This window comes from Ambystoma mexicanum, chromosome 7p, assembly GCF_040938575.1.
Source record: "Ambystoma mexicanum isolate Mex_15411 chromosome 7p, UKY_AmexF1_1, whole genome shotgun sequence".
NCBI classification, from domain to species: domain Eukaryota; kingdom Metazoa; phylum Chordata; class Amphibia; order Caudata; family Ambystomatidae; genus Ambystoma; species Ambystoma mexicanum.
The window spans coordinates 826,250,917-826,270,143 of record NC_090939.1 but is presented as its reverse complement, the minus strand read 5'-3'; the positions used below and the strand labels follow the sequence as shown (position 1 = coordinate 826,270,143).

Genomic DNA, 19,227 nt, shown 5'->3' with positions numbered 1-19,227 from the left:
AAATGCCAGAGATCTTCAAAGGGGAAACTCCCTCGAGCGAAACAGGGAAGAGATTCATTTTCAATGGGAGGCAAAGGCTTATTTCAAGGGTCAGTTCCCTTTTGCAGGATGCCACCTCATGCCTGCTTAGGGCATCTGCAGGGATTTTCTCTTTTCATGCTAGATATGCGGAGGAGGAATCTCTCTCTCAGACCCTCGAAACAGATTAACATTGCTTCCTTGTAGAGAGAGAGAGAGAACCCACAGTGCCCCTCTTGTTTAGTTAATGTACTAGGATGGTCCAATAGGATCTGCAATATTTTCATTGGATGGTTGAGGTAAGGCAACCAGGAAAAGCTTGAACGTCCTCCGTTCTATGATGTAAAGATTGCTCTCCCAGTTGTCCAGTGGGCGATGACCAATAGGTCCAACAGATGAGCTCCCTAAACGAAGAGAGGGGCATCGGTCGCCAACATCGGTTGTGACCTCAGCTGCAAAGAGAGTATTGGACAGAGGGCTGACATGGCAGAACATGACGACAACAGGTAGGGACTCATCACATCTTCCAAACTGCCACAAAACTGGAATACAGGCTGCAGAGCCAATTGAACCAGATGCATCTACAGCCTTGATTCTGGCACACAAAAGATGCACAAGGCCTTAAGGTACAAAGGTAAAGGAACTTTGAAACCTGGAAATTAAATTCCAGCTTAAATACACACACACACTCCAGATGTCTCAGATGCTCTCTGTGAGAATGGGTCTCTAAACTCTGCCCTGATGGACAGATGTGTAGGAGGCCACTCTTGTTAGAGGAACAAGAGACACTTCTGGGAAGATATCCAGACCTATTCAGGGTAGATTCTCAGGAGGTGTGAGGGTGATCAGGGGTCTCCAATGAGCACATACAGTGAAACACCAAGAATTACAATTAGACAATACTATACAAAATACACTATTTATTATAGCCCCAATAAAAACACAAATAATGAAATGCACTAGTAAAACATCACACAAGCCAACAGACTCTGTAATATAAATACACTCACTGCAGTCAAAGCGAGAAAGTTAACTCCACCAATACCTGGAGAGGAAAAGGGTGAATAAATTGTATAGCACCACAACTTTATAGTCCAGCCCTAAGATGAATGGAGCCTTGTGCTCAATGTTTAATGGGAGCGTAAAAGCGCACGGTCGTGCGTAAGGTTCACAAGTACTTCTTAATTAGAGAGCAGGAAAAAGTTAGGGCAAGAATTCTGAAGGGGTAAAATGGGTTCCAAGAGTCAGGAGAGGATCTGCTACAAGGAACAAAGCTGTGCCCAACATTTGGAGGGGCTTAGGCAGCGTACACTATCCAAGCCAACAGGAAGGCCAAAAATAACCTTAAAATGTATAAATGCGTTTTCATGAACAAAGGGCCACAGTTAAGTAACACCACTACTCACCGTCCTTAGCTCGGTTTCCGTCCAGACTTGGCAGGTCTGGAGGTGTTCAGAGGTACAATTTTCCACCTTTCGTTCGGCTTCCAGATGCACAGGCGCTGCCTGTATGATTACAGGTCCGGTATGGGACAGGAGCTGTTACTATTGATTCCGATGAAGAATTAAGAAAACACTAGTGCAGCCGGTCTCAGGCACTGGAAGGAACACGGGGAAACCGCCTTCAGTTACCGTCAATGTCACACAGTGATGCAGGGGGACCCAACTAGAGCAGTATGACGTAGCCTTCTATTTCATGGCCTAAAGGTGCTGACACGAACTTCAGCAGAAGGGTGCTATGTTGGATAAACAACATTTTAATTGGTGTGGGTGTATGTCCCTATAGGGTGCGCTATGTACACTAACCATTTAGACATGGCTGGCTGCGTCGCCAAATCTGGGTGTAGGTGCACCCAGAAACACCTACAAGAATTGAAAGATTTTGATTTAAAACTTGATTTAAAACTTGGCGTATCACGCTCTGCCTATATCTATTAATTCATTCCATGTTATTTGAGCAATACAATAACTGAAACAATTGGAACAAAAACATATTCAATTCTTCAGAAGGTCAGCCAACACGTGTTTCGAACGTGGTTGTTTTCAAGGCAGTAGTCCAGATAACCAGGATAGAAATCACTGAAAATCCTCTTTAAACTGTTCAAAGATTACAAGTATATAGTTATCCAAAGTTGCAGTTGCACTAATATGTTGCGCGCCTCAAAATGTTTGATATGATGATGCGGAAGGTTTCTAATCCCCTTTTGCTCCAAACAGCAATATAATTCAATAGCATATCTTTTACCTAGTCATAATGGAGAGTAAAATATGTCCTGGGTTGAATCTCACTCTTGCGCGCAACATATTAGTGCAACTGCTACTTTGGGCAACTATACGCTTGTAATCTTTTGAACAGTTTAAGTGGATTCAACCGTGTCCAATATCAAATTCTAAGTGATTTTTATCCTGGTTATCTGGACGACTGCCTTGAAAATGACCGCGGTCGAAACACGTGTCGGCGGACCTTGTGAAGAATTAAATATATTTTCGTTGCAGTTATTGTATTGCTCAAATAACACGGAATGAGTGAATAGATATAGGCAGAGCATGATACGCCAAGTTTTAAATCAAAATCTGCTTTGTTGGATAAGCGGGGATTCCCCAAAGTCTCTGGTCAAAACTCAAAATGGCGACGCTTCTGCACGGCAACCTAGGTCCAAACTGGACAGCCCACTGGATGGCTTAGGGACACTTCCAAACAGGCTCACTTGCAGGGTTACCAGGAGGAGAAAGTGATTGGTCCCATCACTCCAAGGGTTCGAAGCACCTACGTAGGTCTTCTGGGATCAGGCACAAAGCAGCGCTCCAAAAGGACAGCCTCAGGATTTGGTTGCCAGAGTTCAAGTGAATCTCAGGATCGTCATACGTTCTGCTAGGTTCCTCAGGACACTTGGTTCCTTCTTCAGATCTGCTGGAATGGCTGCAGTACCCCCCGCCCCCTTATCCACAGACAGGTGAGGGCTTGTGCTAGCCGCCCCCAATGGCAAGATCTGCTCCATGCATGCACACCAGCAGTGGTCCAATCAGGGACCACTGGGGTCCTCATGCTCAGCTGCACACCAGACACAAGTAGTGTGGATTGGGACAAGACAGTCCCAGCCATCTTCCTCTGTCCATACACGCGTGAGCTGCAGCGGCCGGAGAAAACAGCAGCAACTGCATGCCCAAAAAAGGAAATCTTGGTCCTGAAAGGGAAGGGAGAAAGCAAAGGGACAAAAAGCCAAAGGAACAGACAAAATATCTCATGGCACAGCCATGTTAGACTCTAGCCAGTAGCCACAGTCAGGAGCCAGACACAATTAACACAGTAAGGCTCCGAAAAAGTTACACAAATACAAGAAAAAGCTACGGCTGCCACCATCCTGTTTCGAGGCACATTGTACAATCACCAAAAATTCCTTTGAGGGTGTCTTGGGCCATAAAACACAAAGTCACAATTTCTTGGTACTGTAAGGTTTTTTGCAAAATGATCAAACGTTACCAACAAGTGGAATCAAAGTCAAAGACTAAGAGAAACAAAGTTTCTCAGTACAGACAGTCTGAAGGACGTGACAGTTTCCCCATAACCATGAGCTAAAGTCCAATGTAGTGCAGATGATGGCTGTGCTCCACTATAAAAAGTCAGGTTAGGATACAAAAACAAATGCAAAGGTTTGGGGGTCCATGGACTATGGAGGAAATGTTGATACTAGAAAAATCTATTCTAACACTCTTGAAAACGGGTAAAGTATTACTGGCCTAAGGATGCAAGGTTGTTCTAATGAACTGGACCCTGCTCAAAGCTCAAGGAATGCGCTTTAAGTTCAGCAAGAACACCAAGTAATAAGCAGCATGCACTTCTTAGTGTGATGGTGCACAATCAACTGCCAACTTAGCCTTGATTAACCAGTCACCACCTTATGGAAGACAAATGAGTGCATGCTCTTGGGAAAGCCTCCAACACCAACAGGACCTTAACGATGCTTTGAGGGGCTTTGTAGAGTAGCTCTGGAAACGCCCGTCCCAGATAATGTACAATTTGACACTCATAAATACAATGTACAGGTTGATTGTCAGATCATAAATGCCTGTGCCTCTATGCTGTTTTAGTTAAAGTAGATCCTTTGGTGTAGTGCTGCTAGGTTTTTGAGATTCTAGCACACAACCAAATGCTAGACTGTAAATAAAGGTAGGTTTCCAATCCTAGCCCTCGTACACAACTAAAGTTTCAGCCCAACTGTTTAGCAATCTTTAGTTAGTATTGCCTTCGATAAATTTATATCAAATGATTCAAAACAGTAGACTTGTTTCTTTAGAGAATATTTTCACTATGCCACTTATGTCAATGATCACTATCACATAGGCCTGTTTATATTCCAATAAATAAATTACATTGGGTGCTTGACTTGTAGTGTGCTATTTGCTAATAAGGTGCAAATGTGCTTTGTGCAATGCTACCATGAATCAAATAAATTGAACAAAGTCAATTAAGTTGTAGGCTCAGCATCCTGACATTGGGGTGAAGCACTCTGTCGTAAGCTTGTGTCAGAAAATCCTTCCATCATGAGATCCATCAAGCAACATGTTTAACATGACTGGACACCAGGTCCTCCTTGCCAAATCCGAAGCAATCATGAACATAGTTCTTCCGCTCTACTCTAATTTCCTCAGCACCAAAGGAATCAGCCAAAACTGGGGGAATCTCTTCAACAGGTTGAACTTGCGGAGAAGCACCAGTGCATCAAGGGAGCCCCGAGCTGGGACCTCACAGGAGCAGAAGAACTTGCACTTCTTGTTAAAGCTGCAAGCAAAATGGTGGATTTGGGGAATGCCCCACCTAGAGAAGATCAGCTCCACAAACTCCCTGTTTAGCTCCCCCACATGGGAGACTCTAGAGAGCCGACTGAGCAGATCCACCTAAAAGTTAAGACTGCCAGTGCAGAAAAAAACCATCACCTCGTTCTTGATCATTTAAACACAAAAGAGCATGGCCTCCCTGCACAGTTTCAGCAACAGACACAGGTCATCTTGTTAATGGTGTGCATGGTGGTAGTGTTTTGCAGGAGTATCAAGGCAGTCAATCCTCTGGTTATGCGTAAGAATTAATGCAAAGCTAGAGAAACTGCCCTCAATTCAGTAAGCTTGTTTGTAGGGACGCCTCCCGGCCTTCCCGCACACCGCTCACTGAAAGAACCTGCAGAGGAGTTTTACATCCCATCAGGGACACGTTTGCGATGAGGGTAACTGTCAACCAAGGCTGCCACAATGCTCCCCCTGAAGGGATTTGGTCATGGGTGCCCACCAAAGCAGGTCCCTGAAGACCTGTGGAGGGCACTGGGATAATGTCTATCCTGTACCTGTTGAAATGGGACCACAGTTGCGACCGCCTGCACAGTTTTGCTGATGGGACTATAAAGAAACGGGTACAATGAGCCTTCGCATACTCAAGAAAATAACGGCGAGTCTTTGGTTTGGATGCAAGAGGACTACCATGGTCTGGATGTGTGCCCCTCTACCTGGAGGAGGAAAAGCCAGATCTTGCTCTGCATCCTGGACTTCCCCAATAAACTGTGGGCATGTGGAAGGGGGCAGAAAGGCCTTCTTTAGGTTGATTGAGAAAGCTAACTTGTGGAGGGGATTGCATGTCATCTCAAGATCCTCCAGTGCATACTCTTGATCTGGCACACAGGAGCCAGCCTCCAAGTAAGAAAATACTTACACAAATCACTCGTGTGAAATGAGCTGCCACCACCGCCATGACCTTTGTGATTACACTAGGGGCGGAAGTGAGGACCAACAGGAGAACTCTGAGCTGGTAGTCAGTGCTTCCCACCACAAAGGTATTGCTGACAATTGAGCTAGATGGGGACGTGCAATTACGCATCCTGTAGATCTAAAGACACAAGTCCACTCATGCAACTTCAAAGCCTGGAGATCTGTGCCAGGGTGACCTTCCTGAACCAGTTCTTTTAGATGAGCTTGTTGAGGGGTCTCAGATCCAGGATAGAACATAGTCATCCATCCTTCTTCAGTACCAGGAAGTAACAAGAAGTACAGCCTTCCTAGACTTCTGACGACAGCAATTTCTTGAGGAGGAGCGGTTCTGGCAGATGGAAAGACTGAGGGAGGTGGAGAGGGTTGGGAAGGTTTTTGCAAAAAAAAAAAAAAGGAGGGAGAAACCTTGGCCTACACTCTCTAACAATCATATGTCTGAATTTATATATTGCCAAGTCTTTTTGAAGAATCCATACCTGCCCCCCCAGAGGAGATATGTTGGCCAATCAAGGTAGCAAACAAGGAAGGTTTGGAGGCCAATGTACAAGAGTGCAGCAAAGCCAAAGCTTTCAGTTTTGAGTTACTGCAGCCCCTGGAGGAGCAGAATGACTGCATCACGTGTATGTTTGGAATGTAAACAGTGCAAACAATGCTGGGAAGCAACTGAGTGCTGAACATAAAGAATGCATCTAGAGGGTTACAAATAAGGTGGAGGACGATCGTATCGATATGGGGGGCTCTAGAGTGAGGAATTTAGGGCTGATTATGTAGGTCAGGGGGGGGTGGGAGGGAGTATTTGTTTCTGTGTTGCTAACTACTACCAGGGATGCGGTTGATGCATACATTGATGCAGCCCTGTTTCTGTGAGGTCAGTTTAAGAAAAGAAGATTATTACCACAGCGAAGCAGGAGGCAAGCTCAAAATGGAAAGAGAAATAAAAATCCTTTAAATAGCAAAGAGTGAGACCCTGTTTTCAGGGTTCAACAAGCAGGTAGATCTTTTACTGTTGTATAGGTTTCATTACACAGACTGCAAGTTCTATTATCTCATCAAAGTGAAACTAATTCATAACATGCTGCGTTGTGTTCCATTCACAATAGTACCCAAAGCTGAATACCCAGTTAATCACTTGATAAGACAGCTGGCAAGAGATCAATGGCTTAATAGTGCACTCTTGCAACAAATGAAGCGTGAAGATATCAACAATGCCTCCTCTCTAATGTTCAAGGCAGGTAGCGGTCTACAATCTAATTGTGTAAATGTGGCTGAATGTAAAAAAACATGCAGTGAATACATTGTTTCTCTTCACTTTAACATCCATTGATTAAAGATGGAGTACAGCTTTGCTGGGCCATGTGCATTTACATTTTACTTCGAATTCTGTCTTTTCCCCTCACAGGTTGCATAATAGGATAAGTCCTGTTTCCTATTGTCCCCCCTTGAAGTTATTTGTTTCCAGCCAGGCAATATTGTGGCTTACAGTGGTGCGATGACCGGTTTATAGTCATAATGTCGAAAAAAAAATGTCGACAGACAAAAATGTCGAAAAAAAAATGTCGAAAATAATAATGTCGACATCCTATACTTATAATGTAAAAAGTCATTTTTTCGAAAAAAAAATGTCGACATTTTTTTTTTTGACATTATGACTATAAACCCTTAAAACTATCAACACCTCACCCAACACCCCCCTGCCACCCCCCCCCCACACCCCCCAACCACCCTTTCACCCCTCACACCCAACACATACCATTTATTTATTTATTTATTTATTAAATAAATAAATAAACTAAAAAAGGATCATTTACTATGGGGGGGGTCCCCCCCCAACCCCCCCTCACCCAACACCCCCATGCCACCCCCCCACACCCCCCAACCACCCTTTCACCCCTCACACTCAACACATACCAATTATTTATTTATTTATTCAATAAATAAATAAACTAAAAAAGGATCATTTACTATGGGGGGGGTCCCCCCCAACCCCCCCTCACCCAACACCCCCCTGCCACCCCCCCAACACCCCCCCAACCACCCTTTCACCCCTCATACTCAACACATACCAATTATTTATTTATTTATTTATTTATTCAATAATTACATAAATAAAAATTGTATTTACTATGGGGGGGTCCCCCCCCAACCCCCCCTTCACCCAACACCCCCCTGCCACCCCCCCAACCACCCCTCATACTCACCACATCATATATATATTTATTTATTTATGCATGCACTAAGTTAAATTTCGAAAAAATATCGAAAAATGTCGACATTTTTGTTTGTCGACATTATTGTTTTTCGACATTAATTTGTCGACATTTTGACTGTCGACATTATTGATGTCGACATTATGACTGCACACCGCGATGACCACTGGAGATGGCGAGTTTCTGATCCAGGGATAGTAGTGTTATGGTTGTGACTTCATTGTAGGTAATGCAGGCAATTTTCAATACAATATGTGCTTGAAAATCTAATCAGCAGCTCGGAGGATGGGGTGATCCGGTTAATTTTCCTAATCCTGTGATAACGTTTGCTGCAACATGTTGGATGGGTTTTAGAGGAGCCAAGGTGGAATCTGGGACGCCTGCAAATAGGGAGTGGCCACCATCCAAATGGGAAATGACTAGGGCTTGGACAAATGTTCCGAAACTCTGAGCAAGGCTACAAGGCTTGCATTTGGGGAGTGTATGCAGATACCATGCTACTTGTGTCTTCTTAGAGATGTGCATTTTAAATGAAAGGTCCCAGCTAATAGTGAAGCCAAGAGATTTCCCACTGGGTGAGGGTTGACGTGTGAATCGGTTGAGCTTGATGTCAGTCTGATAATTCTGGAATGCGTTGTTGGTGGGGTGTTCTTGGAGAATGAATTAAGTCCACATTGGGCTGAGCAGCAGGCAGGTAGTTCATATCCAGGCTTGGATGAGGTCAGCCAGCGTTTGAGTCAATGGAGGTCATTGATCTTTAGGTAAAGTAGTGTGTCTTCTGCTTTGGGGTATCTTCATGGCTATGTTGGCAAGTAGTAACAACAGGAGGTTGCAGGGGTAGGGATCAAGCATGACAAGAGCCAGGATAGAGCATTGTGGAACTCTAGAAGTTACTCAGCGTTGCTTGGATCTGTTGTAGCCCATCTGAATTAGTTGGTCTCTGTTGGAGAGGCAGGTGGCGAACAGTGCCAGGAATTTACCATCAAAGAACATGGAGAAGATGTTGAGGGCTTGCTTCATGGTCAATGGTATTGAAGGCAGCAGAGGTTTAGTACTAAGATTAAGCAAGAGTTCAGCTTTTTTCAAGGATTTGTAGGGCTTCTTCAATAACTTGGACGGTGTTCTCTCTGCTGCATAGTGCATAGAAACTGGCTTGATATTTCTGTACCGGGTGATCCTTTTGTGCACCTGGATGGAAGCACCAAACAGAGAAAGAGTAGACACATGAGGGCGACAGTTTGCCAGGTCATCTTTCAAGTGTGGGTTTCTTCTGCAGAGGGATGATCTGTCCCATTTTACTTGCATCTGGGAAGGTGCCCTGTGTGAGGGATGTATTGTTGATTGGAAGTGGTGCAAGTGCTTCGCCCGTGATGCCCCTCACAATATAGGAGGGTATGATAGTGTCTTTGTAGATGGTAGGTTTGAGGGCTTTTGTGAGTAATCATCCTATAATCTGTCCGTCCAGATATGTTGTGGTCTGGCATTGGTCGGACATCTGTGTCGTGTTTGGAGTTGTCAATGTGCTTATCCTTTCTGTGAAGAAGTTGTTGATTACGTCACATTTGTCAGTTAATTGAGTTACTGCAGGGCCTAACAGGGGGGTTGATGCAGTGATTCAGGGCTTGGATGAGCAAACTGCTCTTGTTTGATACTTACATGATGGCTGTTTTATTGTAGTTTGCTGTTGCTGCAGTGATTATTGTCAAGGCTTCTGAAAAGAGGGGTTCTCAGTGAGACAAGTTCTACTAGTTAGTGGGATATTCTGCAGCACTTTCTTGTCTGTTTATGGCACACTTGCCATCTAGGAGTTCTTGTGTACCAAGGTGTGAACAGAAAATGTTTAGTCAAAGTTTTAGTGGTGTATGGGGGGTGGTGGTCCACGTTTTGAAGTGGTTGATTGTACTGAGCTGAGCATTAACATTCTCAGAGGGATCGCACGTAAAGACCAAGGTGATGAGGTTCCAGTGAGTATATGGGACATTTCTTGAAAGAGCATTGGGGTGTCTTAATAGATTTTGTCTAGCCCCGGTGGAGGAGAGGTGTTTAGTTGATCATGATGGGTATGGCTGCATGGTCTATCCAGCCCAAAAGTTGGGGGAAAGACATACGATGGCTGGAGAGGTGGTACAGTTGCTTGATGTCCATGAACGTCAGCAGTTCAAGTAGAATCTCAATGATTTTCATTGTGGCATGGTTACCAGGTCGGTTAAGATCTCTGAGGAAAACGGTTGTGTTGTTTTCAGATACTGTTGTGATGAGGTCAGTGATTATTTTAATTTATTTCTTTATTTCTTTTATTAGTTTTATGTCACCCAAACAACCAACAAACAACCACCAAACTTACAGTACATCTTACAATATGTCACATTTTTAACACCACAATCATTATTGACTGCTTCCCCCCCCCCCCCTCTCCCAAGCCTACATCTCTTCGTGATCTACTTCTGCAGTTTACAAAGGGGTTTCCCTACTCGTGCTCTCTGCCGGGTCCTGGTCGCTTGACCCCTCTTGTGTGGACCCAAATAGTGTAGCTATTAGGCGTTTCCAGCTTATCAGAGTTTCTGCTTCTCCCCCGCCCTCCCATGTTACTAGCATCCTGCCATACTACAGTTTCGGCTTATGCCCATTTCTCAAGGTCTTTCCACCATATCTCAATCCTAGGTCTGTGACATGCCTTCCATCCCATGGCAATCCTACGCTTCGCCAGTATATACGCCAAATCCTTTAGTTTGCTTACATGTTTAAGTTTACGTGTTCTGGGGAAAGCCTGAAGCAGACACGCCCAGGCTATTTCCACAGTTATCTTAATCCCCCTTTCCTCGAATCTGTGGGCTATTTCTCCCCAAAATGTCTCCATTTCCGGGCACGCCCAGAACATGTGCGTCATCCCAGCGTTTTCTTCACCACATTTGGGGCATATTTGTCTTTCTGCATTACTGAATTTAGCTATCCTTTGGGATGTCATATAAGCTCTGTGGGTAATGTACAACTGAATATGCTGTAACCTCGCATTCCTTGACACCTTCTTGTGGTACCCTTGGGCCCGCTCCCACATTCCATCACTCATTGGGGCACCCACCTCCTCTTCCCAGTCCTGTTGTAGACGTACCACTTCCTTTCCCACTTTGGACATTACCAGCTCATATATCCTGGATATCTCATGCCCTCCCTCTGCTATATCATATATTATATCTATGGCAGTGTCCGGTTGTTCTTCCAATAGGATCTCTGACCATGTTACTTTAATTCGCTGGACCACCCTGTGATATGTGATATATTGTCCTATATGTAAGAGGTCTGTGATTTAATATAGAAAGGCGTTTTTTGTTTGGAGTGCGCAGAAGATCAAGTGTAAGGTAGCTCTCCGAGCATGGGTGATTGGTAAGTGGCAAGTGTATAGTTGCAAGGATGGGTGTGATGTGTGCTCCTGCAGGGTGCATGTCTTTAAGACCTTATTTTGGATGCTGTAGCCTGTGGGAAAGGGAAAATCCAGGCTGCAGATGGAGGTGGGGGTGAACCATGTCACTGTGCTCAGAATTGTGTCTAGATTGTGAGTGGTGATGCAGCCAGGAATGCCTGCTGCATGTAGAACTGCAGAGGGAGCATGTATCAGTTGATGCGTGGGGGGGTTGGAGGTTGAGTGTAGATGGTGACAAATGGGATGTAGATGAGGTTCTGTTGGTTTTCAGATGCGTAGAAGTAGGGTGCAGACTGGGTGTTGGCATGTGTGGCTCGATAAGTGTTGCCTCGATCATTCCATCCTCGAAGAGAAGACGAAAAGGGCTGACATCACTAAATATGTGGCATTTGGTGAGAGGACTTGCATGTTCAAATGCTCTAGTCAGCTTGGGTACCAAAATTATCTGAGCCTTCAAACGACACATCTAGCAATTTGGTATGGTCATCCGGTGTGAAGTTAACGGTCTTCATCCAGCAGGCATGCCATAGCACCACCACTTTACCCATGCATGCCCCACACAGTATGTTGTGCTTAGATGGGTCCGTAGGTGTTTTACCATATCATCATATTGCACAGGTAGTTGAAAAGAAGCCTGCATCATCATCTCAGCTGCTCCCCAAACCCTTTAAAACCACAAAGAGCAAGGTTCCTAACAGCCAAAAACAAACCCCACATCAAATTTTTGACGTCCTCTATTCGGGGTCATTGTCGGAAAGGCTGTATGCTTTAACCACATGGTTACAGCCTGGACCACAAATATTTCCAGGTCTCTTAAGCATGAACGGCACAGAAGCAGGCCTGTTCCATATGGGCATCAACCTTTGAGTGAAAGCCCCACTGAAAGTCAGTAAAGGTACTTAGGGGACCTTCAGCTGAAGGTGTCAGTAATGGTGTGCATGCCCATCTTTTCAGATGGGAATGCAACCGAATGTAGAGTTTTCACTGCCCTTGATAACACAGCACTAAAAGGAGCAATGGTCTGGTCCTTGGGCCTAAATATGGGCCTCAATGAACTCAGAATCAGGAAAGGTATCTAGGCCACTAGCAACCCTAACATTTCTTGTCAACTCCAATAGAGCCTCTTCAGAGAGAGCATCCAGTTCAAACTTTGGGAAACTCTGACTTCCTGTGTGTTTACCTAATTCTTCAGAGACAAACATATCCCTGCATTATGGGAATTGGGTGTGTCCATCATGCTCCAAATATTAAAAATCCTCCACTTCTTCACGCAAAACTGCTCTGTAAGATCCCTGCGCAACTGCCACGCTGAGACCGTAGATGAGGGTCTCTGCTGGGGTGCAGATGGGAGTTCTGACAAAACTGGAGTTGATATGTAGGACTCTGGTGCCAAGGATTTTGCCGCAGAGGACGACATAGTATGAATCAGCTCTTCAGATTCCTTTCCCAGGCCCGAGCCTTTAGGCGTTCAGGAGCGGGGTTTGTGGTGCACTGAACTATTCTTAAGGAGTGAAGCCCAGATAGGTCAACCAAAGGTGCTTTTTCAAACACTTACCTTTGCCTGACTGGATGTTTCCCGATCCTCTGGCATGTACAAGGAAGTAGGTAAGGAATTTTGTCACCTACTTAAATAAGTTGCAATACAGATTCATAAGACCGAGTGACGTTTAGAACTAAGATGTTGGTTCCTTGATAATTAGGAATGGGTTCAGGAAGAAGGTTATTCACTATACAAGTGATATTGCATTTTCTTCTCCCCCAGAACGATACACTGATGCTGTTTTCTCGGTTGTGGACAGCCTTTTCAAAAGGTGCAGTTTTCTCTGGAGAAAAAACCTTTCTAGAAGCAGGCAAAAGGCTGGCAGTATGCCCCTGAGCCACTTTCAGGCACATTAACTGACAGGATCCTCTCTTCTCAGTGTCGTGGTCTTTCTGTAGGCATAAGATACAAGACATTGTGGATGTGTCACCAACATGGAGAAATGACATACCAAACTGGCCTTTCAGTCAGATTTTGGTGACAAAGAAAACAATTGCAGTCACCATGGTACTGTTCCTGTGTGGAAAACACATTCCTCGGTATGACTTCCAGAAAAAAAGAATGGAATGAGGCGACGGCTCCAAGTAAATGGATTAGTGACGCTACGTCTGGGGCCTGGTGCAAAGGAGCTTGAACAATGCCTACCTGTGAGGTGCACTGAACCACATTTTCAAAAGATGAAGTTTCTGTGGGAGGGATAGATCTATTAGAAATATACAGACAACAGTGCCTTGTTTTTCAATTCGTATGCAAATTTCCCAGCCACAGCATTGGAGGAGGCTGCACCCATTTCCACAGTCTAAAAGAGGCCAGTAACCAATCATTTGATATGCTGCTGATAGGACAGTCCTGGCCAGGACCCCAGTAGCCCCACAGAAGCTACATTGATGACCTGCCACTTGCTGTTAATTTAATTCATTTAAACATGATGCAGCTGGGATGTTTCCATAAGAGCATTAAATAACGTCATGCTAGAGGCGAAATTCTGTCTAAGTGCACTGAATCTGGGGTTTATTATTCTATCTTTATAAGGTTTGGTCACTCGACAAGTGACAGACGGCACAAGTAAATAGGACATTCCTGAGGTTTGCGCAAAGCATGTTATCACAGCCAAATAGTTTTATTAAAAATGTATACAGCTAATCTATGGCTACTGATTGGTATGGAAATGGCGTATGGGGTGGTGATCTATGGAAAAGCCACATCATGTAGGAAATGTATTCTTTCTTAAATTCCTGGGGTTATACTAAGTAGTGCAACCTGTGTTATGTATTCAGCATCCCACAACTAACGGACATGATCATTATGAAGCCACTGGAGTGTTGTGAATCTATTTGGACAAACACCCCTGCCACACACACTCCTGGGGGACATTATCTCAAGAGACGCAGTAGCAATGGTCCCAGAGTAATAAATTAAGCAAAAACATTTAGCTCTACATTTGGCTTAGTGGATGAAGTTCAATATATGAAAGAACTCTAGATCTGTTAACGCTCAAATCTCCAAATTACTACTACTGAAGAGTAACTTTAAGGCAATCAATCTACAATTCAACCATGTTCACCCCTCCAGCTTCTGCTTCCAAGCAATGCTTATTGTAGATTAATCAACACAAGAATAGATCATTGCTCTTGTGCTAAGGCATAAAATGCTAACATGAGGTCTTGCTTACTTTGAGATGGAATGAGAGCAATTATTTGTCCAATTAGACTCAGATGCATTTGGTATCAATATGCCCTTCGGACAAGTAACCTAGAGCTAGAACAAATGTCCCTACCCCTGCACTCCATGAAAGAGAAGGTGGTTGAAACATTCATACCGGCATTCCTTCTCTAATTAATTACTGTTTATTTAAATAGTGTATTATAGCTTCATAAGAGCTTTTTGTACAATTCATCGTAGAAGGAATTTTCCATCCATAAAAGCAATAAGACCAGGTAAGGCATAAAAAAATAACATCAGCTTAAAATGTTAAAAATAATTTCCATTATCCCCAATTCCTTTTCGACCGCTCCTGCCAAGATATTTTTACATGCAGCATCATGGAAACATTTGAGAGCGGGTCATTCAATTAGAGATACGTTAAATATAGCCCATGTATACATTATGGCAGGATAAGCACTTTGCCTGATGAATATGGACATCATTAACTTGGCTCATAGCAATAGGTTTGTAGCTGAAGCATGCTTGCTGATGGTATTTGTTTCTATTTTGATAAGTATGCATGTATGAAAAGTCCATGGATTCAGCCCACTTGACAAAATATGAATCAAACTAAGCGGTCCAGCACAGACTAGTTAGTTGGAGACGGTTGCATATCCTTCTCCGTCAATTGTTATTAGACATTTTAATTAAGACTTTGCCAACTTTTCTATGAAGTAAAGTGACACTTCATATATTCCTTCAACTTTTAGTCTATACAAAGTATTTAATGTTGTTGCATATTCATTGTAAATTATTATACGGATTACAAATTAATATTTTCTTATTATGTGCTAAAAAATCAATGGCGATTTTGTATTTATTATAGATCTGTGGAAGAAATTTGCTTGCATTGTTTAGATTCACTTTGTACCTTGCTTTGCATAATAGTATTTTTTACATTTTCAAGATCCAAGCCTGGGTTCAGAGCAAGCTTCACGCTGCTAGCACTCGCCCAGTCATGCCCCTTCCCTCCTCTCCTTCCCCGCCATCCTCTTGTTACGTCTTCTTCCTTACCTCCATTTTCGTTTTGGCACTATCACGCTGTTCCTGGATCCCTGCCTGCCATGGTAAAGGAAGCGGGGCTCCACATGGTGCCTCTCCTTCCGATTCCATGGTGACCATCTTTGCTGTGTATTTGCTTGAATCAAAGGGTCGCGGCAAGCACGCGACCTGTTGATTCAAACAAACACATTGCTAAAATAGTACGACGGGACGCTAATAGCAATAATAACTGGGTTTCCAGGAAATCACTTGGTACAGCCTCAGTACCCTGTTATCACTACAATCAAACCGTGATATTTTATTTCTAGAAACATTTTGTGTGTTTATCAATTTTTTTTTATTATGTACAATTTGAGTTCAATTGAAGGATGCAGATCACTTGAGACCTTCAAACCACCAAGTCTTCATGGGAGGCATGATAAATAGCACACAGACTCCGTAACAACTGAGGTGCCCAGATCTTGGAGCAGCGTCTGTATTGCAGGGAAAAAGGAAACTGAGGTATGTGCCACATTCATCTCCTCCATGATCTCTGAAGAATGAGAAGGCACCCTGTGGTTTGCGTCTTCTCTTAACTTTCACTTTCCTCTTGCCTAAGGTCAAAAGCTGGCGAATGCACACAAAAGAAGGGAATTCATGCCTGCTAAGAGAAAGTAGGGGGAGAAAAAAAGTGTTTAACACACACCCACCCAACCGAATTTTGTGAAAATTCCATCACTGTCACTTTGGAAGTTTAAAAACCAATACATACCCTGAGAAGTTGTCCCTCGGTAAACTGTCAAAGTGCCGCAAAACCGTTTTTCGTAATTCAAAGAGAACGTCGTGCAAACTCTGCTCCTCTATTTTCTTTGTTGTCAGCTCAAGGAGTTGTGTGTTTCGTCTGAAGAGTTTGCATGCATAGCAAGTGGCAGCAGCTGTCTCCATTTTGTCTCCAGTTAGGACCCAAACTTTCATGCCTGCCTTCTGAAGAGCCTCAATTGTGTCAGCTGCTTTTTCCTGGAGTCTGAGGACAATTTTTAGAGAAGTGTGTTAAGACTGAGTTTACTAAAATCAAGGTAACACCATTCACAAACGTGTACCAATTTTCAGTAAACAGTGATGCAGACAACCCACAAAGATTAAAACCAGTGGTTTTGTGGGGTTATACAATTCTGCTCTGGTGATAGCTTGACAAGCTGGCAATAGCTGCTGAAACATGCAAGCCTCTGTTATATTCATGCCAAGAACTAGTCTCCGCTTAGTGGGACATATCTGTTTTTTACTTGTACCCTCCAAATGCATAACATAACTAATGAAACCATGCAACCATATCAGATCACATTTGGTGCACCAATGGGACAGGTAATGGAAACCAAGCACAGAGGATTCCCCCCCAAACATTGGTAGCCTGCGGGGGGGGCCCAGATAGGTTGACCAACATAAACAAAGACCTACATTTATTCCATGCCAGGTATGAGTAGATCGTCTATGCCTGTTATTTGCATCCTGTAACTTCTATTTGTGAATCATTAACAGGAAAAGAAAAACGGTGTAACCAGCATGAAAAGAAAGCCAGGACAGGGGTGTGCAACTGAAATGGAGCAATGTTGGCAAACCAATTGACAAAATGATGTCAGAGTAGTGGCATCAATTGGACCAGGCATTACTTATGAATAAATTACCTACAAATTGAAGGCCAATTACTGATTTTTAATTGCAGAGCAGAAACGTTTACAAAACAGTAAAACTTATGTTATTTGTCAAGGAGAAGTGCAATCTTACATACGACAAGTATGCTGATCCCAAACAATTGACATTTACTCTTTTCGAGTGGAATGCCACAGCATGGTTACTTCGAATTTCCTAGGATACGTTTTTAGAGCTGTGCAGTTTAGACAATTGTGTTTTTACCAAGAGCGTGTAAGGGAAAGTACGACTGTAATAAAAAAATGCAGAGGCAAGTAGTAGACATGCATTTCTTTAACGTTTCCACATCAAGCAGCAACAGAAGTACTATAGTCAAAATAATAGAACACTGGAATACAGCAACTAGTCGGACACCCAAACTGTGTCTTGCTTCTAACTATAAAAAAAATAAAAGCAAAGTACCAAACCGCAAAGAAAATAATGAACAACCACATTAAGTGTCAACAGAAAAGAAGAAAGAAATGAAGACATGACGGCAGATTTGTGGAGTTAAACAAAATACTGCGCACAAACTCCCAGAATAAATCTGAAATAGAAACCGAAGCAAGGCAATCCTCCAGGAGAGGACAGGAGGCAACATGCAAGCTCCACTATCCCTTAATAGAACTGTTTTTTTCGGATATTAAGCTGATAAAAGAATAAATGACTTAAGTCTTGGTAATTCTTTCTGATGGATGTTCCTCCCATGGATTCCTAATCTATGATATCCAACTACCAGCACAACTGCTTTTCAGAAACTTTTCTGCCAGCAGGGGCCTCAACATCTCTACGCACCCCTTACACACACACACACACACACACACACTCTCTCTCTCTCTCTCTCTGAACAAAGTTCCTCCCTTTTTTGCTAGCATTCACAAGAGGGCAGGCTGGGAGGGCGACAAGGAACATACATAAGAACTAACATTCCTGAGAAAAAAGTAATTTATTCTTCTAATGGATTCCTTCCTCCCTCGGATTTGTCATGTGAAAGACTCCCAAAGCAGTACGGAGACCTGGAGGACTTAGGTGATGACGGACAACGCCTACACTAGAAAGCTCTATAGGACCTCTCTATGAAAGCAAATGTCCTGCCCTGAATGGAAGTCCAAGCAGTAATGTTTGGCGAACATGTACAGCAAAGTCCACCTGGTAAATGTCCAAAACAAAGACTCATTTCTGGGAAGAGGTGGCAGCCAGTCCTCAGGTCTAATTATCTCTGAGACCATTAGCCACATCCGTTCCATCAAGATCATAGCATTCCGAGGTGCAAAGGATGAGCCACCTTGACATGATCTATTTGGGTACGGTCCTGCTAGCAGGAGCAAAAGCATAACCCACAAAAATCGGGTCACCTCTTTCATGTCGTCTCTGGTCTGAGAGACGTAGTAGTTTAGAGCCTGCACCAGACCAAGCTGATGGAATCGCTCCTCTGCCTTGGGAGGCTGAGGCAGAGAAAGAAATGACAGGAAGATGATTCTTTTCAGAGTGATTGAAATCCGAGACTACCTTCAGAAGGAAGGACAACCTCACTCACAACGTCACCTTCTCTTTTGAAAAGTACAAATAGGGAAGTTCAACCGACAATGCTTGGAGTTCACTCACCCGCCTAGTGGAACTGATGGCAACCAGCAAAATCACCTTACAGGTGGAGCAACCTTAAAGAACAAAAATGCAGGGGGTCAAAAAGAGCACCAAAGAGAAATGTGAACACTAAATTTAAATGCCATGCTGGAACAACACATAGGTGAGAGGAAAACTGGCTGCACAATCCCCACAAAAATTGCATAACAATGGGGACCATTAAGAACGAGCCCTGCTCAGGGGTCATCTTGAAAATCAAAATCGTGTTAAGGCACCCAATCACAATGCCAATCTGCAGGCTTGTCCAGGCCAAGGAAAGCAGAAAATCCAGAAGGC

General features: G+C 43.6%; 1 protein-coding gene across 7 annotated transcripts in view; it reads right to left on the bottom strand.

Moving 5' to 3' along the window:
* Nucleotides 1-19,227, bottom strand: part of ATP11A (ATPase phospholipid transporting 11A) — a 2,308,865-nt gene that overhangs the window by 528,151 nt on the left and 1,761,487 nt on the right. For all 7 annotated transcript variants that reach the window (XM_069636989.1, XM_069636990.1, XM_069636983.1 and 4 more), the window contains exon 19: nucleotides 16,394-16,645. In XM_069636989.1, the coding sequence (XP_069493090.1) occupies nucleotides 16,394-16,645 (252 nt within the window). The remainder of the gene's footprint in view (nucleotides 1-16,393; nucleotides 16,646-19,227) is intronic.